At 47.8% G+C, this 27126-nt stretch overlaps 1 protein-coding gene across 3 annotated transcripts in view; it reads left to right on the forward strand.

The window, feature by feature from the left end:
* LOC144169628 (insulin-like growth factor 1 receptor) overlaps window positions 1–27126 on the forward strand; it is a 208523-nt gene that overhangs the window by 163745 nt on the left and 17652 nt on the right. The window contains exons 10-22 of one of the 3 annotated variants that reach the window (XM_077698880.1): window positions 37–257; window positions 1110–1245; window positions 1421–1474; window positions 2178–2341; window positions 3953–4132; window positions 7235–7466; window positions 10967–11372; window positions 13721–13853; window positions 16333–16499; window positions 18662–18830; window positions 22067–22166; window positions 22798–22862; window positions 25528–25670. In XM_077698880.1, the coding sequence (XP_077555006.1) occupies window positions 37–257; window positions 1110–1245; window positions 1421–1474; window positions 2178–2341; window positions 3953–4132; window positions 7235–7466; window positions 10967–11372; window positions 13721–13853; window positions 16333–16499; window positions 18662–18830; window positions 22067–22166; window positions 22798–22862; window positions 25528–25670 (2170 nt within the window). The remainder of the gene's footprint in view (window positions 1–36; window positions 258–1109; window positions 1246–1420; window positions 1475–2177; window positions 2342–3952; window positions 4133–7234; window positions 7467–10966; window positions 11373–13720; window positions 13854–16332; window positions 16500–18661; window positions 18831–22066; window positions 22167–22797; window positions 22863–25527; window positions 25671–27126) is intronic. The other 2 variants (XM_077698881.1, XM_077698882.1) reach the window with 2 other exon arrangements.

Here is a 27126-nt window from a genome sequence, read left to right on the forward strand (position 1 = left end):
ATGCATCATCCCCCTCCTTCTCTCTGTGCTGCGCAGCTACTCCCTGATCGTGCTGGACAACCAGAACCTGCAGATGCTGTGGGACTGGTCGAGCCGGCCGGCCAACCTGACGCTGACCGTGAGCAGCGGCAAGGTCTTCTTCCACATCAACCCCAAGCTGTGCATGAGCCACATTGTGGAGCTCAAGAAGTACACGACCATCAAGGAGTGGAGCGAGCAGGACGTATCGCCGCACACCAACGGCGACCGGGCGGCATGTACGGCTTGCTCCTTCCCCTTCTCCTCCTTTCTTGGCTCTTAAGTTCAGTGATAGGAGCACGTTTGTCGTAGTGAAGCAATGTTTGTCGCCAGTAGAACTATAGCTACGTATCATTTTCAATTGTATTGGCATGTCGCCTTGCATGTAGAACACATCTCTGGATTGCTTTGTTTTAACAACAAAGCTGTTCTTGGTCGAGGCTTTCATGGGATGAAAGCAGTCGCAGCGATGTGGAGAGGGCATAGTCTATCGAGGAGGAGAGCAAGCGCCAAGCACACGTGTAGCAAGTTAAAAGAATACTGGAACGAGACGCTTATATGGGCGAGGCTTTTCCAAACTCCCAAATCTGGTGGCAATGTTTATACCTGTCAGCATTGTTGTGGGAAAAAAAAAAAAAATACGGTAAGCATATTTGAGGCAAGACATCAATACATAAGTGATATTTGCATTGTTCTTTTAATCAAAAATACATGGCTGCTTGATTTTTGTGATAGCATAAAAAAATGCGTCATGAGAAATCAAAAAGTTCCCCAAAAAAATCAAAAGCTCGCGGCGCCCACTCGTGGCATGTGCAAAGTTCAAAAGTAACAAAAGGTTTCATTAGATGACGCAAGCAGTGGAACATGGCAAAAATGAATTGGTGCAAACGGGATTAGACGTGCTAGCTTTTAAAAGCTCTATGAATCTTGGTTTTGCGATTGGGGAATCCCAGGCAGCTTCGCTGTTCACATAAGTCAGTGAAGCTGGGCTAATTTTCTTTCTTTCTCTTTTTTTATCAATTTTTTGATTTGGGCATAAATAAGGAGCCCTGCGAGTGTTTGTGCATTCACATTTTTTTCTTTCCTTTCAGGCGATGTCCACAAAATTAATGCCACACTCGACCATGTGGGCAACAAAGTCGCTGTCGTCAAGTGGTCCCTTCAGTTCGAGGAAGAGATCTTCGACAAGAGATCTCTTCTCGGCTATGTGGTGTATTATCGCGAAGCGTAAGTGTTCTGCCACCAGTTTACTTTGCTTGTGCTGTACCTTTGGGCCATTTACTCAATCACATGTGGCCATGGGGGGACTTTGCGTATGTGAGAGAGGGCTTAAAACGGATGGTGGTTCTGGTGGAGAACTTCTTTTAATGAGTGTGGCTTCTTCTTTTGTTCTTCCTCTCAGCCCGTTCCAAAACGTGACACTCTATGATGGCCGGGACGCCTGCAAGGGAGACGTGTAAGTCTGCCAGTGTTCCTCTTTTATCTTTCCGTTCTTCTCTCCTTTTTTTTTTAAGAATTCTGCAAGCTGGGATAATTGTACATGCTCTGGGCTGATTTTGGATGCAGCTTTTGCAGTAGCTACCCCTGGAGCATAAGCTCCCGGCAACGCTGCACCGATGCAACAGTGTGCCACTCCGGGCTCCTGCCTTGCCAAATGACCTGCTTATTCCCTACGATTCAGACTTGAACTGTTTACTAAACCTTTCTCTTTCTCTCTCAACTGTCTCTTTAAAGAAACTGGGGGAGGAGGGGGGGGGGGGGGGGGGGGAACGAAAAAAACTTTGAGAACCTTTAAAACATTTTCAAGCGTAAGTGATACATCAATACATCAATGTATTGACTTTTCAAACTTTTCTCTTTTTTTTTTTTCCTTTTTCTTTTTGCATAGCGTTTTTGGAGATTGACGTAATTTCTGGTCTGTTTGGCCAAGGACGCATTAATGCGGTGACTTGCAAGTTGTTGCAAGCGAGGAGAGACGTTTGTTGTCAAGTGGAATAAGCTGTAAAATCGCGGCCCTTCCTTCGAGGGGGAGCAGCGTGTGTCGTCCACCGTTGAGGTCGGTATGGGGGAGCAGATTTAGGAGCGTTTCTTCATTGCGTGCGTGCTCACACGTTTATGATGAATGTGCACACCCATCGCTTTTCACTGTGTCTATGCAGGTGGAAGATGGCTGATGCAGATCCGGGCGTCAATATGCAGATAATTTCACACCTACGGCCGTTCACGCAGTACGCTGTCTACGTTAAGGCCTACACACTGCCCACTGTGGCCACAGCGCAGGGCGCGCAGAGCAACATCACCTACTTCAAGACGCTGCCCGCTGGTAAGCCGCGGAGACCAGAAGAAAAAGAGGGAGGAGGGGAGAAATCGCTATTTTCGTATCTTTATGGCAGTTAAGCTTGGAGACGTTCTCTTGTCAGAGCTAGTGGACACAGAATATGTAAGCATATGCGATCAGTAAGAGAAGCACATTCCTGATGTGGGGCTCGTGTTATTTTTGCTGCCTGTCCCTTCTCTTTGCGCACCTAGTCACGTGATGTACAGGCATTTTCGAAAGTATTTGGAGCAAAGTCGCATGAACAGGAGTGAATTTTTCCACAATGCAGTTTTCTGGCTATTGCAAGCCTGGCAGTGGATCTTTAGTCTTGTGCCGGGCAGAAGCCTACTGTATAATGCGGAATATAAGTTGACCCCCTTGCCTTGAAACCGAAAAATGCAAAAAAAAAAAAAAAAAGAAAAGTCAGTACACAACATTGTTTTATTGATCAGATTACTCAGATTACTTGGACTCAGATTACTCAGATCTCAGATTACTTGTTAGGGTCGTCTGAAATGTCGTCGAACGACTGCTTCTCGCTGGCTGTCGCCCACACAGCAAGTCATCCTCGGTGCAGTCCAGGGAATTGCTTATGCAGCACTTCTTAGACACTGACAAGACCATGTCATCGTGAAGCGAGCGCAAAGCATGGTGCACTCATGTGCAGACCGTAGCGATAGCCAGTCTGTGCAGGCAGCCAGCAAGCATCTTGGGGTATCCATTCGTGACACTCTACGAAGTCGCTGTACAAAGTCGCTGCTTTGTGCAGCAGCACAGGGGCACAGAGGAGTGCGCATAAAACGAGGTCTTCCGAGGGTTGCATATCAAGAGCTGCCCCTTCAACTAACGCCAGTAGCGTACACTTCTTTTGGTGGCACCGAACTGGCGCAAGGTGGGCACGTCGTGGAAAACTTCCAAATTTTCGTTTAAATGCTGCTGTGAACTGGCACCAAGCGCCTAAACTTATTTTGAGCAAGAAAAAAATAGTACGCACACATTCACTGACAGCGAGAGAAGCAGCAAAGCAAAGATGGCGGCGCGTCCGATTGATGGTGGTGATGATGGTGCTTTTGCGGTTTGGGTGGGCTGGATGCGCTGCCAGTCGCCAATTAACGACTAGAATTACGCCAGTGACCACTATATGGGTCGAGGGGTTACTTTTATGCAAATTTTTCGATTAAAAATCGACCTATATTCTGCTTTATATGGTAGCTAAATTCGTGATTTAACTCTGCCATAGGTCAGATGGAAAGAGACAAGAGGCACAGTCAGGGAGTGCCTGTTTTCGTATCTTTGCATCTTCCTTTCCATCACCTTTTTTGCTGCTCAATTCTGGAGCTCTCTATCCACTAGCTCGACAACATATCGTCTCAAAAATAGCAACCCTGTGTTCCAACTACTTTTGAAGTTATTAATGGGCTCATGTCAGATTTCTACTTTCATTCAGTCTACTTATCAGCCTAATGCTTACGCCAGTGTTGATTCCCACTGCACAGTTAGCAGTTAGCTTATACACGCACAAAAAAAAAAGTTCACGAACAAGAAGAAAGTTGGCCCAGGAGCGCTTTCGCGTCGCCTGATGAAGGTGCGAGTTGAGCCGAGCTCCTTGCCTTCCAGCGCCAAGCCAGCCGCAGAACCTGAAGGCGCACCCTGCCAAGGACTCGAAGCTCCTGATCAGCTGGATGCCGCCCAAGTACCTCAATGGGGACGTCCGCTACTACCGGGTGGTCGGCATCGCCCAGCCCAGCACCACACAGCACCAGTACCTGGGCGAGACGCGCGACTACTGCATAGACCGTGAGGGCAGCTTTGTTGTCGACTCTCCTCGTTGATTAAGCACATGCTTGATGTGTCGGAGCCTGCACTGCAGTCCAGCAAGTGGGCCATTTAGTGCATTGTTCAGACACATATAAGCAGTGCTTGGATAAGACACGGTTCGTCTGCATTTACGCCTTAACCCTTTCGGCCCTGTTAATGTCAATTGACATCACATTAAAGTTCTTCTAGCACATAGAGAACGAAACCAAGGCTGGTAGTTTTCTGTGAAATGGCTCTTCAATGATGCCTATTGCGATAGATGTCGCTGTTCTTTCATTTTAGTGGAGCTGCACGCTCCAAAGAAGAACAAGCTCCAGCGAAGACGAAATGACGACATTGAGGCTGAAAAAAAATGGCGGTCTCAGTTTTATTCCCAAGCTTGTAAATCTATAAATACATGCACTACGAATCTCATTTTTTGTTTGTACGTTCAAGTAGTCGCATAGTTTAAAAAAATGTGCAAAAAGTGACGTCTCGGCTCAGCATGAAATTTTTACTTGCCTGATGTCATAAATGCTTCAATTATAAATGTGTTAATACTTTTACTTTCAGCTCTATTTTTTGCTTGTGGACCTATGGGACCCTAAAATGTAGGAAAACGCACAGAAAACGCTGTTTTGCTTGAAATAAAAAAAAAACGTGGCGGAAAAGGAAGTAGTGGCGAAAGTAGTGTACCAACTGTGGCAGTACCAGTAGTGTACCAGTAGTGTACCAATCGTGTACCAATCGTGGTGGAAGTAGTGTACCAACTGGCCTGTCCCGGAGCTGTACCCTCTGCTGGTTACGTTTTAGGAATAGTGATGAAGACCAGTATTGAGACACTGCTGAAATTGTGAGGGGTAGTAGGAAGCAGAGACTAAATGTTCCAGTACAAATGCTCCCCCCGCCCCCCCCCCCCCCAAGATGCCGACTTGTACGAAGCAGTTATTCATCGCAGCGTGCGTACTTCCTCTTTATTGTCATTGCTTCCATTTATTTTGCTGTATTTTTGTTGTTCTTTTTAACTTCACTTGGGAGCACCTTGTTTCTGTAAGGGCTTAATTAACGGGAGCTTCCCGAAGGAGTAGGGCAAGCAGAGCACGAATGAACCCTGTTTGGCTAGTGAGAGAACAGTCCTTTTGGTGGCAAAGCTTACCAGGCCTTACGTGGTGAGGTGGAGGGGTTAAGCTGTATAGCCAGTTTGTGCATAAGGAACAAAACGGAGACAGTAAATACTGCAAAGGCTATATTGCTAGGCTATATTGCTAGCCAGTCTAGGTATAGGTATATAGGTGTCTCTAGAAAACTTCTTTTAGGCACGGTTGGCCTTGCATTCAGAAGCCCAGCTGAACTAAGCTATATGAGGCAACCTTTTATAAAAAGGCCAGGAAGAAGTAAGCATAATAAAAGGCGAGCAGGTATTTCAAAAGCCTTCTTTTTCAAAGTTTTGAGGCACCAAGAAGATCTTCTCTGGGCAAGTTAGACACCTGAAAGCAAGGCCAGCAGCTGGCAACACATATGAGCATGGCCAGAACCTTGGGCTAAGAGGAATGCACCCATGGCAGAGATTTCGCAGCGGTCAGACCAACCAGGTTTCCCTGGATGGCCTGCCGAGCGGAGTCTTGGCATAGCGCCATGGTGAATTTTTGGTGGCCACTTGTAAAGCAGATGACGATTCTTAGTGCAATCTTCTTCCACCTCATCGTCCTCTTTCCCGCACGGGCAACTTTTTTTTTCACCAAGAGCAGTGATGAAGGGTGGCTGGCACTAGTAACGCCGGTTCGTAATCTGTCACCACTTGCCGCTTTGCCCGCTGTGTGGTCGTGTTCACGGCTGCATCTGCGCACACAGCGTAGAGTTTTTTTAGCCAGGAAGTACTTAATGCTGTTCCGCCTTCTTTATATCTTGCACATAATGGGTCAATTCTACAAAGCTCATCTACGATCTCGTCATTGTATGCAATATGTTCATCATACAAAGACGTGATTAAGGGTTGGTCAGTGGCTACCTTGAGCCATTAAGACAAAATACAAGTTTATTTTATTTGAAAGATTTCGTGTTCTATAGTGCCTCCAGCACTTTTCCGGGTGCAAACGCCGCTTTATTTCTCTGAGAAATAGTTCAATTCAAGTTAAAATTTGGATTTTCCCGCTAAAACGTGCGTTTTCCTGGTCTGCAATGACATCACAGGAACCGACCGCTCTGCAGCCGATTGCGGAGCCTCGTTTACTGTTAGTCAACCTAGATGGCGCCACCATACCGTGGCAAGCCGTTTTTTGACTGTATTTAAACCTGGCTTGTTTTTGTTCAGGGAGAAAATACTCGTTTCATGAAACATAGTGCTCGCTTGACAAATATGGTCACGTAAGACACCGTTGCTTGCGTCAGTTGGCCAGTGTCGTCTGACAACCCCAAAGCCCCGCAGTCCTGTGCAGCTAAACCAAGCATAGTGCGCGCAGTACCAACAGCAGTACGCATCGATACTTCTACTTTTACGCGTGATTTCGTAACTTCCACGGTTTGTCCCACGATTCTTACTGCTTTAAAAAGAATGTGCCCTAAATTTTAGCTCAAATAGCTCATTCAGCAAGCTTATAAGCTCTGCCTAATTTGCGTTTGGGCCTCCGTCAATCGCAGAGCTGGCTGGTATGACATCATAGGTTCTGTTGCGGGAAATGAGCTAGTGGGTCGCATGGCCATTCCCTTTTTCCTAATTATATAGCTTATTTGAGTCAAGTTTACCTTAAAAGTGGTGTCAGTATGATTCTAACGAATGAACCAAACTTGTGTTTTCTCTTCATGGCTCCTTTTAAGATCATCTTACATTTCGGTGCAATTAGGTGCTAAGAAAATAAGCACCGTAGAATATAAATGTAAGTTTGGCTTCTAAGTGTAAGAGTCAGTAGCTTATGTTGCTGCCAAGCGATGCAGGTAAGCAGCAAAACTGCTTTTGATGCATGCGCATAGGAGGCTTGAATCGGCTGAACCTGCTTCTTAAGACGAGGATGATGGTGTTCATGGGTGAGGCAAACAGATCCGTGCTTATGCACCTGTAATAAATCTACAGCAGAGTGTCCTACGATTTTTTCCTTCTCGTTGCAGCAGCGAGGGAAATAAGGTGGAAGCCCGATGGCAAAGGTCCACTGGGTCCCACATCGCCAGATCCGCTCGACAAGCCCGCGCTGAAGCCAGCTGACAAGTCGCCCACGAAGCCGCCAACTTGCAAAGCCTGCCCCCCTTGTGCGGGCCCTCGGGACCGGGAGGAAGCTGAACTGGAAGTAGAAGAAAGAACCAGCTTCGAAGACGCCGTGCACAACATTGTCTTTAAGAAAAGGTAGGCCAAACAGGCTCGATCTATAATGTAAACATTAGAATGGCATTGACAGCATGTCCAAGCCCCGCAATAGCAGGATAACATCTCCTCGCCAATTCCTTGTGCAACATTTGTGTGTGTAGCTGCACTGGCTGTGTGGCATAGTTTAGATGTAGACAAGGACCCGCCACGGTGGCTCAGTGGCTAAGGCATTGTGCTGGTGAGACCAAGGACGCGGGTTCGATCCCAGCCTTGGTGGCTGCTTGTCAGGTGCAGGCAAAAAAACTGAAACGGTTGTGTGTCGAGACTTGGGCCACGAAGCAAGAACAAGACGAGGGGAAGCGGGGTTTCCCAGCCTAGCAAAATAATGTCACAAGCGCTCGTCATAGATTGGGTGAAGAAACTGCGCGGTCACAGAAGGAATTTCGGCCGCTATCATTTTGTTCATCAGGTGCTGCTACCCTCTCCTTTGCCGTCGCAGCGACGAAGCTGCGCAGTCCGCCTTAGTTATTATTGTGACATTATCTGGTCGCTCGCTCGCATTTGCTGCAATGGGCCATTTCGCCTCCTATGTATTCTTGCTCCGTGACTTGGGCGCACTTATAGCCCAGCCGTAGCTCCAGGGAGTTAACCCTTTCCAGTCCGGGCCTTTTACCCAATTTCTGGCTATTCTGGTCCTCGACTATTTGTCAGTTTCTGGCGCCACGAAGAAAAATGCGAACTGTGGAAGAAAAACTCACGGGATATGTATTTTTTTCTTTTGCATTTTGCTTGCAAGTCCTTTACCAACATTTGAGCAGCGTGTGAAACCGATCGAAGCATTCTCCTGGGTGCAGGCTAGGGTTTTTACCGCAGGTTTTGCAGAAAAACAGTTTCCCTCCTGCCTCCTTTTGTTTTTCCGTTTCTTTGCCCTCCTTTTGTTTTTCCGTTTGGGCACGAATACGAAAAGTTCTACAAATGCCTACAAATCTTCACAAAGGCCTAGTTTGCTTATTTTAGAAATATATGACTTCTGTACTGAAATACATGCACAAAACTCGTTGGCTAGACATCTAGCATCATCTAGTGAAAACTAGACAAACTAAAATATGTTCTTGTTTATTTTAATTCCACTAAAGGAGGAGTGATTTATTTCTAAAAAAACAAACTAGGCCATTGGGGGCATTTATTGGATTTGTAAACCTTTCCATATTACAATGTGTGTACCCGCCGTGGTGGCTCAGTGGCTAAGGCGTTGCGCTGCTGAGCACGAGGTCGCGGGTTCGATTCCCGGCTGCGGCGGCCGCTTTTCTGATGGAGGCGAAAAGCAAAAACGCCCGTGTGTTCGAGATTTCGGCGCACGTTAAAGATCCCCAGGTGGTCAAAATTAATCCGGAGCCCTCCACTACGGCGCGCCTCATCACCTGCGTTGTGTCGGCGCGTTAAACCCTACAATCAATCAATATTACAATGTATTTAAGCCTGTGGGTCATGAATTAGCAAGTCCCATAGGATAGTGATCAGGTGAGCCCCCGTAAACTATCAAAATTTGAATTTGAAAGTAAAAATGAAGAGAGAGAGATTTTATTAGTCAGTTGACTGCTTCAACATACAGATAACATACATAACATACCGTATAATGCGGAATATAGGTCGAGATTTTTTACAGAAAAATGTGCCGAAAAGTCACCCCTCGACCTATATTGCAGTCACTGGCAGTTGTCATGTGGCGACCGGGCAGCCCATTGAGCCCATCCACACCGCAAGGGCACCATCGCCACCACCATCAATCGTATGCGACGCCATCTTTGTTTTGTTGCTTCTCTCACTGTCGGCGAATGTGACCGTGCTATTTTCTTCTTGCTCAAAATGAGTTTAGGCACTTGGTGCGAGTTCACAGCAGCATTTAAAAGAAAAGTTGGGGGTTTTCCAAGGCCAATGACGTGTCCGCCTTGCGCCAGTTCGGAATCACCAAAAGAAGTATTGCTAGCGGCGTTAGCTGAAGGGGCAGCTCTGGGTATGCAACGCTCGGAAGGCATCATTTCATGGGCGCTGCTCTGTGCACCTGTGCTGCTCTACAAAAGGGGCAAATTTTGTCCGCTAGCGTCGTGCGATGTCTCTACAAATGGATACCCCAAGATGTTTGCTGACCGCCTGCACAGACTGGCTGTCGCTCCGGTCTGCACACGAGTGTCCCATGCTTTGCCCTCGCTTCACGATGACATTGTCTTGCGAGTGTTTAAGAAGTGCCTGGACTGCACCCAAGACGGCCTGCTGTGTGGACGACAGCGAGCCAGAAGCAGTCGTCCGACGATACTTCAGACAGTTTTAAATGAGTAATCTGAGACGAAACAAGTTATAGTCTCAATAAAAACATGGTTGTTACCTAATTATTTTTTTGGCATTTTTCGGCTACAAGGTAAGGGGGTCGACCTATATTCCGCCTCGACCTATATTCCGCATTATACGGTCTACTGCTGATAACAAACATACTGCTTCAACATACAACTTCAACATACAACATACATTATCAGGCTGTCTGTACCAACCTCGAAAAACACGGAATACAGCTGAACCTCGTTATAAGAGACACTGATGTAAGAGACAAATGGGTATAAGAGACACTATTCACCCACATGGTTGGCTGCCCTATCTTTCCCATTAAATTGACCTCTTTTATAACAGACATTGGATGTAGAAGATTGGTTATAAGGGACAAGTCATCCTTGAAGTTTAATCAATAATCTCGCTTGTAACAGACATTTTAACTTCAGATGCAGTGTCACCAGTCACTAATTGCAGTTGCTTCCATTGTGGAAACACAGGTAGACGACAGACAAGTGCAGTCGCTATTTATTATAACTTTAGCAAACACAAAGTGGTTCAGTCAGCTATGAAATGACAATGAGAAGCCCTGCCAATGGAAATGCAACTGACAGAAGTAGTTGAAGCTTACTGCCATTCATTGGATGGAGCGCGATCACACATGCGGGCTCTCCTACTCGCGTAGCTCCCAATCAAGAAGCACTGCAGACGTTGAGTCCTGCAAGCGTAATGAATAGCCTGACCACACAGCGGAAGAAGCTGTGCGCTCTGGTTATTCATCAGGCTTGTGAACCCAACATCTACGATTCATCTTCCACAAACAAGGAAAGGAAAAAAAGCTTGTAGAATCGGTTGTAAAAAACAGTGTAAATACAGTCATGAAGCAAACAAAGTTTCATAAATTCTGGGACCAAACAATAATTAGAATGAATCTTTTGAAACATGCTGTAGCGTCCTTTTGAGCTTATTTTAGTCATACGGTGCCCACATTGAACTAGGGTCTGATTAGCAAGGGAAAACATGGTACCCTGCTTATAAGAGACATCTCGTATAAGAGACAGAAACTGCTCCCCGGTACGTGTCTCTTATAAAGGGGTTCAACTGTATCTGGAATTCTCGGGGAATTTCGCTACTCTGGGAAAGTCGGAGAATTTTTGCATTTTTTCTTAGGAAACAAAGTTTATTTCATCTCTCTCTCTCCCTCTCCCTGTGGCCAGGCCAGAGAAGGAGAAGGGCAGTGGGGGCGAACGGCACAAACGCTCCTACCTGTCCGGACCGAGCGAGGCGGGGCGCAACAACGACCTAGCAGGAGACGGTGCCGCCACGGGGGGAAGCACGGAGGGCAGCACCGCGACCTCACCTGCGCCTCTCCTCTCGCTGCCCCCTGGGGACTCGTCGTCATCGTCGTCCCCCGCAGTGCCCTCATCGTCGTCATCGTCGTTCCCCCTCAAGAGCGCGGCACCTGGTGCTCCCTCCGCGAGAGGGGGGCTGGACGGGTTCGACGTGTGCAACCTGCCACCGGGCAACGCCTCGTCCGGGGAGCACAGCTTCTGCAGCTGGGTGTCCAACCAGACGCAGATGCTGCAGGAGGGGCTGCACCACTTCACCGAGTACTCGATACGGGTGCGTGCTTTGTTCTTTCCCTGTGGTGGTAGAGTGGTAGAACTCTGTGGGTACCCAGCAATGAGGCTATACGAACATTTGAAGTTTTGAACAGTGGTTCTCAAAGTGGGGGGGCCAAGGACCCCGAGGGTACTGTACTTCAACTGCGCAAAAAACTAACGAAGACAGGAGAGTTAGTTAGTTTTCGTTAGTTTTTTTGCGCAATTGAAGTACAGCATGGATTACCAACTCGCCCAATCCTACAGCCTACTAAGACCCCAAGGGGTTTGGGAGGACACTTCAGGGTGCATGTCCGTCTACCGCGATGCTCCCTTTTTTCTCGTTTATTGCCAAACCTTGCTGCCCAGGGGAAAAAGAAAGGGCTTCTTAGCGTAAAACATACTCGACTTCCTCGGGTAGCACGTGCTTTAAGGTGGACTTTTGCACCTTGAAATTCTTCAAGAAAGCCTGGCACACTAAAAGTGAGCATAGAAATGGGTGTATGGGCAACTTAGCCGAAAGAATAAATTGTCAGTATGACACACATCATCGTACCTCATCTTGGGGTCCTCCATCACGTTTGCCAGCCCGCAAGGCGCCCCTGGCATGCCCATGGTTGAGAACCACTGGTTTAGAATATTGAAGGGAGTACAGTCTACGCCCGTTGCAACAGACCCTCTTAATCCGGAAAAAAACGTCCACTGTAGCCAAAGTATGCAGTATCCGACCGGTGGGGTATTTGAGCGCAGAGAGAGAGAGAAAAGACTATTGAATAGAAACGGTCCGGTGGCGCCGATGGCGTCATCCGGGCCAGCCCTAGGAGCTTCAGGTCGGGCGTCCGGCGCTCGGCCCCAAGGGGCTCGCGCCAAAGTGGGTACTTTGACCGATATTGCATATACATAGTACAGACACTTTGTTCTCTCTACATGCCTGCAGCACCTCTGTACAGTGTTTGCACGAGGGCAAAGAATCACCTAAACACCATTTCCAAAGCTTAGTACCAGCCAAATCTAAAAATGTTGGCACCGGCACTTGTAAAAGGCCTAGCGCATGCAGTCAAGACACACTAAGCTCAGTGAATAAAACAAGAATATAATTAGAAGCAATTACTAACCAGGTATAAAAATCAGTCGTGGCCATCGGAATTAGCTAGGCTCTTTTAAATCCCTTCGTGACGAGGCAGGTTTACCCGAAACCGTTCGTCAAACAAATCGGATCGCTGCCTGACGTTCCCTCTAGGCAGCTTCCACATTTTCATTATTGTAGTCTGGTCATTGAAACAGCTGATACGAAATAATCTGATGAAGGACAGCCGTGAAATCGAAAGTTATACCAGTTGGGCTGCGCACAGCCACCGGCAGATTGCACACAATGAATGGGAACCAATTTGAGGCATTTCTTACTTTTTCTACCAAACGGAATGGGAACGATGCATGCGTGGGAATAATAAAAACAGAACTGCACTGAACCCGAGTTTTTTATTACATAAAAAAACTGTGACGTGAGCAGACTTGGCCTCCAGGCAGCGCTTTCGCACTTAGCGCGTGCGAAAGCGCTGTTCTTCAAATCTCATCGGAGTCGCGCTTTTCGGCAGTACCCTTGTTCTTGACAATCAAGTGGACCGTCTTCTTAGACAGACCCGTACTTCTGACGATGTCGGCCTGTTTTTCGCCATGTTCGAAAGCGTTAATTATGCTTAGCTTATGCGACAGTGAAATCAGCTACCCAGATGCTGGTCTCACAAAAAGAGAGAGAGAGAATGGCCACCAGCACTGGCTTGGCTTGGCAGCGCCAATGACCTGTTCTACAGCAACATTGCTGCCAGACACAGTTGTTTTCTCGCCAAGTTAAACAAAGAAAAAGCATATCAGGTGCCGGCACCGTTAAAGGTTCATTGTAAACATTCTGTAAAAACAATTTTCGCCCAAAGTTTAGTCTGTTGTAGCCGATAGTCTGCTATAGACGGGTCCGTTGAGAGCAGAGTGGTTCCACTTAAAATGCATGGGGACCAAACAAGCCAACAGAAATGGTCTGTAGTAACTGGAAGTCCATCGTTTCTGGATCCATCGTAGTGAATGTAGTCTGTGCTACCAACAAAGCTAAAAACAGGAGGAAAGCTTATTTGTGTTTGTTTTATGGTGTTGAAAAATTGTGTCAAGGGTTTTAAATTACTTTATTTGTCCCCTCATTTGACAGCGTTACTGAAACATACATGAGAAACAGTCAATTTCAATTTTTGTATTCAAGAGGGCAACGATATAAAGAAGAAAGGATTCTAAACGCTGAGCAAAGCCATTTTCATTTTGAGGTGCATAGCTGTGCTTCTTGGGTGACAGTACGCTCCTTTGGTGCCCCTCCTTCCCCCGCAGGTCTTGGCCTGCCACAGGAAACTGATGGGCCGGACGAAGGAGCTCTACGAATGCGACACGGACGTGAAACATGAAGACGTGCCCATGTGCTGCAGCGTGGAATCCATCACCCGTATTCGAACTCTACCCCTGGGTGAGCACCCGTGTGTCTGCTTTCCCGCTCCTCTGTGAAGTCGCTGAAATTCCTAATGAGCAAATTTTGTAGCGAGAGGTACAATGGCCGTATTCTCACTGTTTCTCTGTGACCAGTAACCGCACCTCGGTTCCCTAGCTGGCAGCGGTTCCTAAAGAGCCTGCGGCGGCTAGGGAACCTAGCGATTCCCTAGCTGCCGCAGCTGGCAGAGCTCTTGCTGCCCCCCCCTCCCCTTCCCTCCCGGAAAAGGGTAAAAAAATAAATAAAGAATACAAAAATAAATAGAAATAAATATATATATATACAGTGGAATCTCGGTCATACGAATCTCAAGGGGCGGCAAAAATATTCGTATCACCCGAAAATTCGTATCATCAGAAAACGAGAAAAAATGGAAATGTGCTGCGCATGCGACAGGCGGCGGCAATATGGTGTCGGCTCTTGCCGCGAAGAGGTGCGGGTAGCTTCAGCAACCGCTTCTAACCTTTTGTTAAAACGGAGCTCAATGTGTAAATTAAATTGCTCATGTGGGAAAGGAGCTGACAGTATGGGAGAAGCACTATAAAATGTCATCTACGCCAAATATCCACCGCGGAGGTGGCCCAGCCAGCTGCTGCTAGCGCTCCGAAATTGCCGCAATCACAATGAGGCGCGCGTCTCCCCATTGGCGCAAATCGTGAGGCTCCTACCAATGCCGTTAGCGGTAACCGAGGCAGAAGCTGGCGCCTGGGTGCCGGGCTGAATCGTCAGCGCGGGCGTCAAAAGAATGCGCGCTCATCGCCGACGCGACGCGCGCACACGAACTCAAGCGTGAACTGCATGCCGCTTCTAACCTTTTGTTAAAATGCAGCGCAAGATGTAAACTAAATTGCTCATGCGGTAAAAAGGAGCTGACAGTGTTGGAGAAAACTGCACTATAAAATATCCGCGCCAAATATCCGCCGCGGAGGTGGCCCAGCCAGCTGCTGCGCGCGCTTTCAAACTTCCGCCCTGAAGAGCGCGCCTCCCCATTGGCGCAAGTAGACAGGCTCCTCCCGCTGCCGCGCATCATTTTGCGAGCGAGGTAAAATCGTAGAATCTGACACAGGGGCGAAATCGTCGACACGGGCGTCAAAAGAACGCGCGCTCATCGCCGACGCGACGCACGCACACGAACTCAAGCGTGAACCGCATGCAATTCGTGCGCGTCGGCGTTGCGCGTGCGTTATTTTCACGCCTGCGTCGCCGATTTCGCCCCTGCGTCAGATTCTACCTCGCTCGGAAAATGATGCGCTACGCGCGCGGCAGTGGGGGTAGCCTGCCGACTTGCTTCATTGGGGAGGCGCGCTTTTCACGGCGGCAGTTTGAAAGCGCTCCGGACAGCCCGCTGGCCCCGCCGGAGATGGTTAGGCTTACCACGGTGGCGGATATTTGATCGGCGCTTCCCCTAAACGCGCGGACAATGCTTTGTAGTGTCGTTTTCGCCCACATTATCAGCTCCTTTACTGTACAAGCGACTTGATTTGTTTCTTAAGTGGCATCTTAAAGAGCGATCAGAAGCGGTCGGTCGAGCTACCCGCACCACTTCGCGGCCAGTGACGCCGCCATGTTGCCGCCGCGCGCAGCATGCGGGTGGTATCGGCGTGTTTTCGTGAGCAGAAAATGCTCCATACGGTTCACGCTTCAACATAATCGACGCGCAAGTGGCGCAGGCAACACGGCAAGGCGACAACAGGATAGGCAGAGCGCGGGGCATAGACGGTAGCGAGGATTGCGGAGAAGGCAAAATGGCAAGGGTATTCGCGGTGAGAATGAAATTGTGATGGAACGCTTGAGTGCCGCGATTTATTCAAGAAGTATAATACCAAAAAAAAAAAAAGGAAGCTAGAGGCACCCGAGCTGCAGCCAGCGGAAACCAAAGGTACAGAGAGAAGAGATTGCAGCGGGAGATAAAAGAAGGGAGGGAGAAAACACAGGCGTCGAGAGGGCGAAATGTTCGGTTCGTTCGGAACAGCACCCCCCCACGAGGAAGATTACCGTCAACGGGGGAGGCTTTTGTGCTCGCGCACAACCAAGGCCGCACGGCCGCTCCAACACACCCGCCTCCCGTCCACGCCGCAGTCGTCTGCTCGCGCGTTCGTATCACCCGCACCCGAGTGATAAATGCGTACGGATCATCCGAATTTTTTTACATTGCACACAATGCATTTTGGCCGGGGAATTTCGAAAATTCGTATCACAACGAAATTCGTATCAACCGAATTCGTATCACCGAGATTCCACTGTATATATATATATATATATATATATATATATATATATATATATATATATATATATATATATATATATATATATATATATATGGAATACTTACATAATTTCATCTTGCCCCTGCATCGAGTTATCCGCCTTCCTCTACCTCTAGACATGTCACTTGGTAGCCATTGATGATGTATGGTGATGATGTCTTGCTGACTTACTTGGCCCTCCTGTGCAGCCAACGCTGACGACATCGACAGCTCCAGCGTAGTAGTCCAGCACGAGAACAGCACGTCCCCGGACGGGGCGGGAGGGGGCCTCTTCGTCAAGTGGGCTCCACCACCGGACCCGAACGGCTTCATTGTCACCTACCAAGTGGAGTACAAAATGGTCAACCAAGAGAAGGTGTGCCACGAATGCTCGCTTCCTTGAAAGTTCTGTCCTCAGTGATTACCTGCTGCTTATATCCACAGCAGCCACCTTTTGGTGCGTGGAAACTCTGAACAAGGGCACATCATGTGGAGAAAACTGTCTAACTGAACAAACTTTTTCTGAATCCCCCACTGGAACGTTGTTCCTTCCAGTGCACATTCGTTTGAGTTGGATGAGTTTTGGCAGGACCTACATTTGGTTCTGAGATCAGTAAAACAAACTTCTTCACATGTGGGGGCTTTCTTTCTTTAGTTTTTGAAAGCACTGGTTGCTTACGCCCTTCTAAGAATGGTAAATTCCACTTTTCATATTGGCATTCATGAAGTTATCACTTTTCGTATTGGCAGTCGTAAAGTATTCAGTAAATATTTGCTTCTATTCGAGCAAAATTATTATTTGTTTCGTGTTCGCTTCCAAAGCAAACATCACTGTTTGTGCAGGGCTTTCTTTCTTTAGTTTTTGAAAGCACTGGTTGCTTACGCCCTTCTAAGAATGGTAAATTCCACTTTTCATATTGGCATTCATGAAGTTATCACTTTTCGTATTGGCAGTCGTAAAGTATTCAGTAAATATTTGCTTCTATTCGAGCAAAATTATTATTTGTTTCGTGTTCGCTTCCAAAGCAAACATCACTGTTTGTGCAGGCCTAGTATGCAGTTTAACCTCAATAAAGTGAACTTCAATGCAATGAAAACATTCATATGACAAAGCAGCAAGATTTACACAGCTTAATACCATTGAACTCTATCGGTACTTAGCTCCAATGCAGGGGAACTAACTTTTTTTGTAATTTAAAAATAACTAAGCCTGTAGCAGTGGAGCTAAAATATATTTACACGAAAGATGCTTTGCCATGGTCCTAGCATAGCCTCCATTGTCCACTGTCGGGAGCAGAACACCAGCAGTTGTTAGCTGCAAAAGTTTTAGTACCTCAGATTAGTGCACGAGGATTGCATGCATGGTATTGTGCAGGCCTAACCTTCACACCAATTAGCTTTTGAAAAGTCTGGCAGATCATCGGAAGGAAACAAGAGAGTCTCGGGAAGTAGTCAAGCTAGCACTTAGCAACAGCTGCTTTTCCTTAGACACAAACAATAGCTGCCTCAGAGCACTTTAGGGGCTCACCTTGTCGTCATAGCTTGCTGTAGCACACGATGTCAAGTGACTGTCGGAACCAAGGGGCGCAGCGAGATAACGTTCACAAGTAGAGCCCGGCGCCCGTCGTAGGGTGTCCCGCAGAGATTTCGAAAACCAAGTGGCTTATATAGGTAGTCATAAGCGTTTGAAACTCGTGAACCACTGGCGCTTATTGTACATCTCCCCGTTGTTTAGTGCAAAGAATACTGTAGGTACATTTGAGGCAAAATATACGTAATTAACCGGCAGTGCCCGCGTTCATTTAGTTAGGAGTGCTCGTTGGGATGGTATTTTTATGATAGTAAGCGAAAAAAAGTGGCAGTGCTTGTGTGGGAGGAAAAGCAAGCACAAAAAGAACAGAACTCCCGCTGGCACTGTTTCAGGCAGGGGGCGTGCGAGCACAGTGGAGGCGGGAAATTTGAATTGCATTGGGTGGTAGCAGTGAGCGGATAACGGCGCTACAGCCCATTATGACGAATCACTGCTCTGCACTTCCGACAGCTTTCACGTTGAGTGGAATGGCTTTAATTTTTTTTAAACTCCTTCTCTTTGCGTTAGGTGATTGAACAATTTTCGTTCGATGCAAGCGAAATCGACTCAAAGAGCAGTGGTTGCACTGGTCTGTGGCTGGAGCACGTGTGTGTAGGGTTGCACTTGGATGGCCTTGCGGGAGTTCGATGAGAAACAACATGTTGTGCAAGAATCATTCCTACAAAAACAGCTGGACTCCGATTTTAGCTGCGAATCAAGCGCAGCAAAAAAAATCACGGATTACTTCTGACTGTTGCTCCTGGAGGCTTCCAAGCAGCAAATTATCTGCCATATTTTGTGCATGCTAGGTAGAAATTTTTGATTGAACGAAATTTCAATAACTTACACGAAGCTGGTGTTGTAACTCTATCTAGATGGGCACGCAATTCTGTACTTGAGCCTAATTTTGTGTCTGTGTTCCAGCCTACAAGGAGCAAAGGAGTTAATCATCTTCATCCTCCTTGCAGTTCAAGCCCTTCCAGTTCTGCGTGTCCCACAGTGAGTTCCTCCGGCACGGCGGCCGTGTCATCCACGGTCTTGCGCCGGGGAACTACTCTTTCCGTGTGATGGCCGCGTCGCTGGCAGGCCCAGGAAACTGGACGCAGCCGGTGTATTTTGTCATCAGCGAGCGGACGGGTGAGCACATGGTCGATTCGCCCTGCTGGAATCGGGAATTTGTCGGGCTTTGGCCCGCAAAAGTGGATTCTGTCGTTTGGACACTAGCACTTTTTCCAAGTGTGAATGTATTTAGTGCAGGCTGCAGCAATTGTGCTGGAAGAGGCGATGTTTGTGGAGGCTTGTCTAAACAGTGAGGATCTCCGTCCGGTCTAGTTGATGCGTTTGTCTTCATAAGAAGTCAGGGATGCAACGCAAACACAATGGGCACAGCAGAATACACCAAGTAACAATGTAGACAGGCACTGACAGCAACAACACAAGCAGAGGTTGAACAAACATACTTAGTTGAACAGTAATTTCTCTATTGTTAGTAACCGGCGGATTGGGAGAAAGTGTTTATTGTACTACAGTTAAACCTCGTTATAACGAGACGGGCTATAACGAAATAATGAATATACAGTCGAACCCCGCTACAACGAACGCCGCTTCAACGAAATTTCCGCTTCAACGAAATATTTCCAATTCCCCGTCAGCTAGCCATAGAAGTCAATGCAACAAAGTCCTCGCCACAACGAACCATTTGTCAGGCTTGCTTTCGCTTCAACGAAATTTTCGATGATTTGGGCTGGCTTTGAACAATTATTTGACAATAAAATAAGCATAGCGCCAGCTATCTGTAACTTTTTATACATTCAGGATGCTTAGTTTCACCGAAAATGCGCGTTGCGACCACACCGCCACCCAAAACAAAACAAAAAATAACTCATAGGCGCACGCCATCACTTGATGGTGATAACGATGTGGCTGGCCGTCTTTACACGAGGCGCAGGCCCGCTTCGCCAAGGCGGAGCCCCAGAGTTACAGCCAATCCGTATCCAGTTGAAATTGCATGAATGTGCTCCGCTCATGGAGGAAAGAATATGGCTCCGTTCGGTGCCGTCATGTATGCGTTGTCTGTCCTTGCCGTTTTCCTTCTACCATTCTTCATAGCCAAGAGCGAAAATCATGTTTGCGCGTTTGGTCTTGAAGCCTAGTCATCCTATCTTAGTCGCGAGCGCGCGGTCCTGTTATATGCAAGCGCGTGCGTCTTGCCTGCCAAGGTCAGTAGCTGCCGTGCCAGGCCGTGCCCTGTCAGAGGATAAGATAACGGCACTGCTCCTACCACAAGCGAGAGGGGGGCTTCCCACGGCCTAGCAGCTATCTGCAAGTAATCAGCTCGGTGGACACGCCTTGTTGTACAGCGATACGTTTTGCGCCTGCATATCTTCACTCCCCTCCGTAACGCGTTCTTTGGGTGGTGAAAAAACAGATAACCATTGGTATGTTTGTTATCCGAATAAACATGAGTTATTGCGCGTCACTCCTTTTTCTAAACATTGTATTATGCTGCCAATGTTGCGGAAACGCACGAGGCTATTTTTCTGGCCTTTCCTAGGTGTGTTGGGGCAGATTTCGCCTCAACGAATTTTCGCTTCAACGAAATTTTTCGCACGTCCCGTCAATTTCGTTGTAGCGGGATTCGACTGTAACGAGCAAATCGTAATTCCCCTTGAAAGTCCCCATAGAAGCCAATGTATTTAAAACCTCGTTTTAACGAGGTAAAATTTGCCCGTTACGGGATACAATGAACAAATTTCGTCGAGAAATCAAATTTTGAGCTAATTTTACAACAGTGCGCAACGCGGATTTAAGACAGTGCGCGACGCGACAACTGTATTAGCAGTTCAAAACTCCCGCCACGCGCGCGAAGCTGGATGGCGCGCCGTGCGGGCGCTGCGCCCGCGAAGCCATTCCCACCCTCCTCTCGCTGCGCACGGCATGCAGGCAATGGGGCCCTTCGATTTACAGTTTCGGACTCACCGCGGGCTCCCCGAGAAGCAGTCCGACGTTCGATTCCCCATGTATCCCTATGGCTTCGGGGAATCCTCGGACTACCCGCGGACTATCCGCGGTGAGTCCGAGAAGAGCCCCAATGCACACGGTGCGCGCGGTTGCGTCGCCTTCTTCTCCCCCCTCCTCCCCTGTTCGTATCGCCGACGTCGCTGCGTAGTTGTGTGTGCGTGGGTTTTGGCAGTCTTTATCGTCATACTGCCCGCGTGATTCCAACAACGCGAGTGCGACAGGCGGGAAGCGAAAGCGAAAGACTATCACACTTGAACAGAAGACGGCTATGATAAAAGCCGTCGCATCGGGCGCGGAGGAAGGTAAGGTGCACTCCGTGGTAAGGTGGCAAGAGACTTTGACGTGTGGACGAATACGCTATCCACCATCGGGAGTAACCGAGAGTCCATTGTCAGCGCTGTTGCACGTGGCGTGAAAGGAAGCGCTAAGGACGGCGTCGGAGGAGATGCGGTGGACGTGCTGTGCTGCTACTTCGGCGCGCACGAGGGCGGCGAAGATGGCGTGAACATAGCGGCCGCTGCTGAGCGAGCCATCGCTCGCATCAGGAACGTGCATCAACGTCCAATTAGGGACTTCTTCGTAGCCAAGTCTGTTTGAAATACGAGTTTTGAACTGCAATAAAGTAGGTTCGTGACTTTTCCTTTTTACCTCCAGAATGTGTTTATTTTACTGACTAGCGCCGTGCGGCAAGATGCTATTTCGCCCGCTTTTTGTTTTAGGATGGTTTTAGGTAACTACAATGCATAATATTTGCAGTAAATGTCGGCTACGGCTATAACGAAATATTGGCTATAACGAGCAAATCGCGGCGCCCCTTCAATTTCGTTATAACGAGGTTTAACTGTATAACCTGGGCTTTTATGCATCAAGGCCTAGTTGTAAGCAACTGCAACAGACTCTACATTGCTGTTTAAATTGCAGCTTGTACAGGAGGCCATGTTAACTGGTTTCAGATTCTGTGAAGTTTCATTTTATTTGATTGATTATTTGATGAGCCTCTTTTATTTGACTTGGCTCTCATTGCACTGTCTGCAAATCGTCACTGAAATGGTTATTTAACATTATTCACTAACTAGTGTTGCCAACAGTTGGCCAACAGTGCATGAGCAGCTGTGCAAAGATGACAGTTTGTAGGCACCCAGAAACGTGTGGCAGCTGCAAAAATGTTGTCTGTGCCAATTTTTCGAGAGCTTGTGCATCTGATGTTCCCTTTTTGTGCCCCCTTCACCACGCTTGGTGCCCTGAGTGACCTAAAAATAGATGAGCACCCTGGTTAAACTGGTTCTTTCGTTTCCTCTCCCCCCCCTCCCCCCGTTTTCTTTTTCTCTTCCTCCCCCTCTGCTTCCCGGCAGAAGTCATGCCTCAGGGAGCCATCATTGCCATCTGCCTGGTCGCAGTGGTCACTGTGGCTGCCATCACTGCCGTACTGTGCTTTTTCTACCAGAAGAAGAAGTAAGTATACTGCTCCAATCTGTCGCTACCCTGTTCATTCCCCTTCCCGAGCCGTGGACGTATCTGTAGCCTGACTGTTAGACTGTAGCACTTTCCTGTGTGGCTTGGAATGTTGTGCCTGTTAGCTTTGGGCACATTTAGAGTGAAATCTTGATCGTTTGAGCACCGCTTCCTCGAAAGTGCTCTTTCTCTTATGCCTCTAGCAGACAGCAACTTTCAATGGACAAGGGAGCGCTCACTTGCAAGTTCGCCCTCTGTATATACAATGGGGAACAATTGGTTCTAAGGCTTCAGGAAGGCCTTTGGAACAGCTGGGTAGCACAGGCATGAACCTCGTCGACCATAAAAGTGAGCTCTCTTCAGAGTAGCCTGTGTTCCGGTTCGCTGTTCCTTTTCCTGACCAACATTGTGGACTACGACAATAGCTTAGCACCAGGAGTTTGGATATTTTGCATATAATTATGAACCAAGCCGAAAAGCTTGAAGAGTTTGTATATTTTGCGCACCATTTGCAAGACATAGAAATGGCTGAAAGCATGGAGCCTGCCCCTCCTGTGACAGCACGAGAGATGGATACAAACTTGGTTTCAGTACCTGTGCACATTTTGACTCCTCCTCTTTGCTGTTGCAGACGAAACCCAGAGGTTCCCAATGGGCTTCTTTACTCCTCAACAAACCCAGAGTATGTCAGCTCAGGTGGGTACAGGAAGAAGTTTTGCCTATTTTATGAAACCAACCTTTTAGACTGCTTTGCATTCAAATCTTCATTTATCGATGACAGTTGCGCAATTTTGTTTAGTGCCTTTTACAGAGGCATGTTTAAACTTGACTTGCAGTTAAATATAGTACTCTATGCATAAGTTCAGTTGCCTTGATGAGTCATATCTGGCTTGCTTGTGGATCTTCAAATACCTCACTGTACTTTAACATGCGCCATTCTTTCTTCTTTCTTTCCTTTCCAGCAAATTGATGCTCGAAATTAATGTTGGAAATGAGTGCTTGGTTGAACCAAAGTGAAAAACAAGCCAACTGTGTGCAGCTTAACTCTTTCGGGACCGCCGGAAAAAGTGATGAAAAAGGGAGGTCTCGGTACAAATTTTTTTTACATAAAGCAAAGGCACCATCCTGCCTTAGCATATACCAAAATGCAGCTAATTATATGTTCTTTTACATACAATACCAAGTTTTACTTCAACACTGACGATAGAACCATGAAAAAATCTGAAACTAAGAACCTCGTAAAAAAACTACAGAAAAAGATAGAAAAAAGCGTAAATATAAAAATATTAAAAAAGAATAAAATTATTTCAGGATATACAAAATCTAACACAATGCTTTGTTTCTTCATTGAAAAAGTTTGATGCGGCTAGGTGTAACTGGCTTTTTGTTTTGTGTGTGATCTCTTTGGCACTAGGGCCATGGCTACGTCGTCTCCCAGGTACACGCCGGGCTCTTGTCTCGGCGAAAACTTGATCCGTTTCTGCACTGGTGGCAGGAGATCACCCCCATAGGTAGTTAACACCCTAGCGAATAAATATAAACCAGCCAGAACATAGTTCGAGCGCACATACCTACTCCAGAGCCAATCCGCCTCTTTCACAACCCCACTGCGCATGCGCAATTCCCTAGCGGCCAAGTCCCTAAGCAGTCCAGTAGGGGCAGCAGACGACATTCCCCACAGCTCCCGCACAAGCGGGAAGGGGTCGTGGTTGTATTTACATCGTTTGATTTTTTGTGTGTGCTCGTTGTGCGCGGAACAATGCCCACAACTTGTGCTGCGTTCCGCTGTAACTCGGAGTGCCGAAAAGGGAACGGTGTCGGCTTCTATCGCTTCCCGTCGGCCGCACGCGATCGGCTACGGCGGTTTGCGTCGCTCGCGTCGGCTCGGGTGATGGGAACTTTACGCTTAGCATCCTGGCGGATATTTGATAGCTGCTATCTGTGCAACTGCGAATGACAATCCGCAACACAACTTTTCACTACACTATCATCCCCTTTCTCGCATGTGGAACTGTTATAACTGCCGTTTGAGCGATCGGTGACCAAGACATCTGCGTAGCCTGTTTCGATGCTTCCGCGCAGGTATCGCCATCTCTCGGCCGCTCGGCGCACCGCGCGCCGCGGCGACCGGTCAGCGTAGGCTTGCATCGCGGCAGATATATCTGATCGCCGCTTTTAAAATAAGCCCTGACAACAATCCCTAGCACAATTTTTCACCACACTAACACCTACTTTCTCGCATGTGGAACTTTTTAGCGATCAGATTGATTCAGAAGAGCAGCGACAAGCGCGGTTGCTACCGTGGTCTGCGCCGGTTCGAGCCGCTGAGTGTGCCGTGCCGAGCTGTCAGGCGCGGCTGGCGTGTGCGCGGACTGTTTCTGAAGGCAGAAAACGCTTCACGATTGCTTGCTTTATCCATTTCTTGCGAACAAACGCGCAGAATCTACAAATTCAGCTCAGCGATCATCGTAGTTAACCATGGAGCAAAAACAGTGGGCGGAGCGACGCCGACGACGCATCTCATGCGCGCATCGGGCTCGCTCTGCTACTCGGACGGCACACGGATCTGTCCGAGATTTCTCTGCCAGCCCTCATTCAGTGATAAGAAGCCGCCTGGTATTATGTGATGACCAGGGGCTGTCATCTTAAGGCGTTATAACACCAACACAGAAGAAAAACTTCGGCTGCTCCTCGCCGTAATGTGGGATTGCCGTGCATACAACGAGAACGCAGCGGGAGGAAACGCCGGCAAACCCTACAGCTTCAACTTCCGCTAGGCACGCTAGGTGGCAGCACACCGCAATGAAAGAGGCGGATTGAAACCGAAACCAACACCCACCTTTGAGCGCGATTTGATGTTCCAGGCTGATCGACACCCGAATCCTCACTCGAGCTGAAATCCGATCTCTAAAGCCGCATTTCGACTCTTCACTGCCACTCTCATCGTTAAAATCCACAGTAGAAGGCAAAAATATGCGAGCCGAGACGAGGCGGATTTCTTATCGCGCTCGCACGAGTATGACGCCATGTTTGTTTACATTCGAAACCACTGCCCGTCAGAATAAAATATCTGACGCGTTGCCGCCTGGCGATACAAAAAGAAACTTCACAAAAGAGAAAACTCCAGTTTTCAAACTATCTCCTAGATGTCGCTAGGTGTTCCATCGAGCGAAAATTTGTATTCTGCAGGCTCGCGAAACCATCGATCATATGTGATCGATGGCCTATGGAGCGGTCCCGAAAGAGTTAAAAGAGCATGCCGTGCATAGTTGCCGAGAATTTTGCTAACCTCATCACAGTGGTCAGTGTTTGGTGGCTTTTATTTTTTTATACTTATCACTGTCGTTCTTTCCCGTTGCAGTGTATGAACCAGACGAATGGGAAGTGCCCCGCGAGTCCATTCAGCTGGTGAAGGCACTGGGTCAGGGCTCATTTGGCATGGTCTACGAAGGGCTCATCTACAACCTGAAACCCGACCTGCCCGAGACTAAGTGCGCCGTGAAGGTGAGACACGGCACGCCTAAAAGCTAGCTGTTGGTTTCAAAGGCTACGTTAAATGTTTAGAAGTGACCATAGCCATCGTGGTAATTGCATAGCAGATTTTATATGCGGTAATCCCTGGTTAACTCGGACTCGGATATCTCGAAACATCTGTTAGGTCAAAACTTTTTCTCGCCGTGCATTTACCTTCCATAGGCACCATGTGCTTGCCCCCTTTATCTCGAAACATTTTTGCGGGGAACCAGGGATATCTCGAAATGTTGGCAGAGAGGACACAAGCCAAAGTACGCTGCAGGCGGCTGATAATATCTCCGTTCGAACGCTCAGCTTCTACTACGCACTGAATGCAGTCACAAATGGCAAATTTACGCGGAGTATGCGTTGAACGGGGCTGATGTCCCTGTTACCTGAATGCTGCTCGACGCCTACATTGTTGAGATCGCTGTAGACAACGCAGCTGATTATGCGGAGGACAAGGAGCCTCGAGAAGTGCCTACAATGGCAGGCATAAGAGGCATGCTGCGCTGGCACGCAAAAAGGTAGAGTGCAACTGGGGAGGGGGGGGGTGGGGATTAACAATTGATGCGATGCATTGAGCAGCAGCTCGAGAACGCTTCTCTGGAACCAGGTGCGAACGCCAAACAGGCGACCATCACGCAGTTCTTTCTTCCGTAATAATAAAAATTCATTTTTCCTGCGAACTTTTTGCCTTTATTACGAAAGCTTCCCTGTGCAATGGAGCTTTCATTATCAGCACTAGCTGTTATTTCAGTGACCTGGCAACAAATATTTGGCATTTCGCTTAACCCGAAACTCCACTTATCTCGAAATTTTTACCTAATTTTACAACTTTCAGTTAACGAGAAATTAATGTACATGTCGACCCATTTAAGCTAGGCTGGCAGAATAAATTGGAAGTCGTGTTTGGTGTGGGGGCTTACCAAATCAAGCAGTGCAGTTACACAGGGGCGACGATGCTCCAGCACGGACATTGTCTCGTGTTAACGTGTAGTATGTACTATACAGCAGTTCAGTTTGTCTGGTGCTGTGCCAACCCACATACAGTCTACGCCCGTTACAACGGACCCTCTGAATCCAGAAAAAAACGTCCACTGTAGCCGAAGTATGCAGTATCCGACGGGAGGGGAGGGGGGTATGAGCCCTAAAGTGGGTACTTTTACCGACATTGCATGCATAGTGCATGCACTTTGGTCTTTCTACACGCCTGCAGCACCTGCACAGTGTTCGCGCAAGGGCAAAGAATCGCGTAAACATCGTTTCCAAAGCTTAGCCCCGGCACTTGGAGAAGGCCTAGCGCATGCGGTCAAGCGTGTAAAGACGCATGATAAGCTGAGCAAATAAAGCAAGAACATAACTAGGCGCAATCATTAACCAGCTATAAAACATCAGTCGTGGCCATCAGCATTAGCTAGGCTCTTTTAAAGGAGCCATGAAGAGA

This window comes from Haemaphysalis longicornis, unplaced genomic scaffold (assembly GCF_048455015.1).
Source record: "Haemaphysalis longicornis isolate Haplotype H1 unplaced genomic scaffold, Haemaphysalis longicornis Haplotype H1 scaffold_2, whole genome shotgun sequence".
NCBI classification, from domain to species: Eukaryota; Metazoa; Arthropoda; class Arachnida; order Ixodida; family Ixodidae; genus Haemaphysalis; species Haemaphysalis longicornis.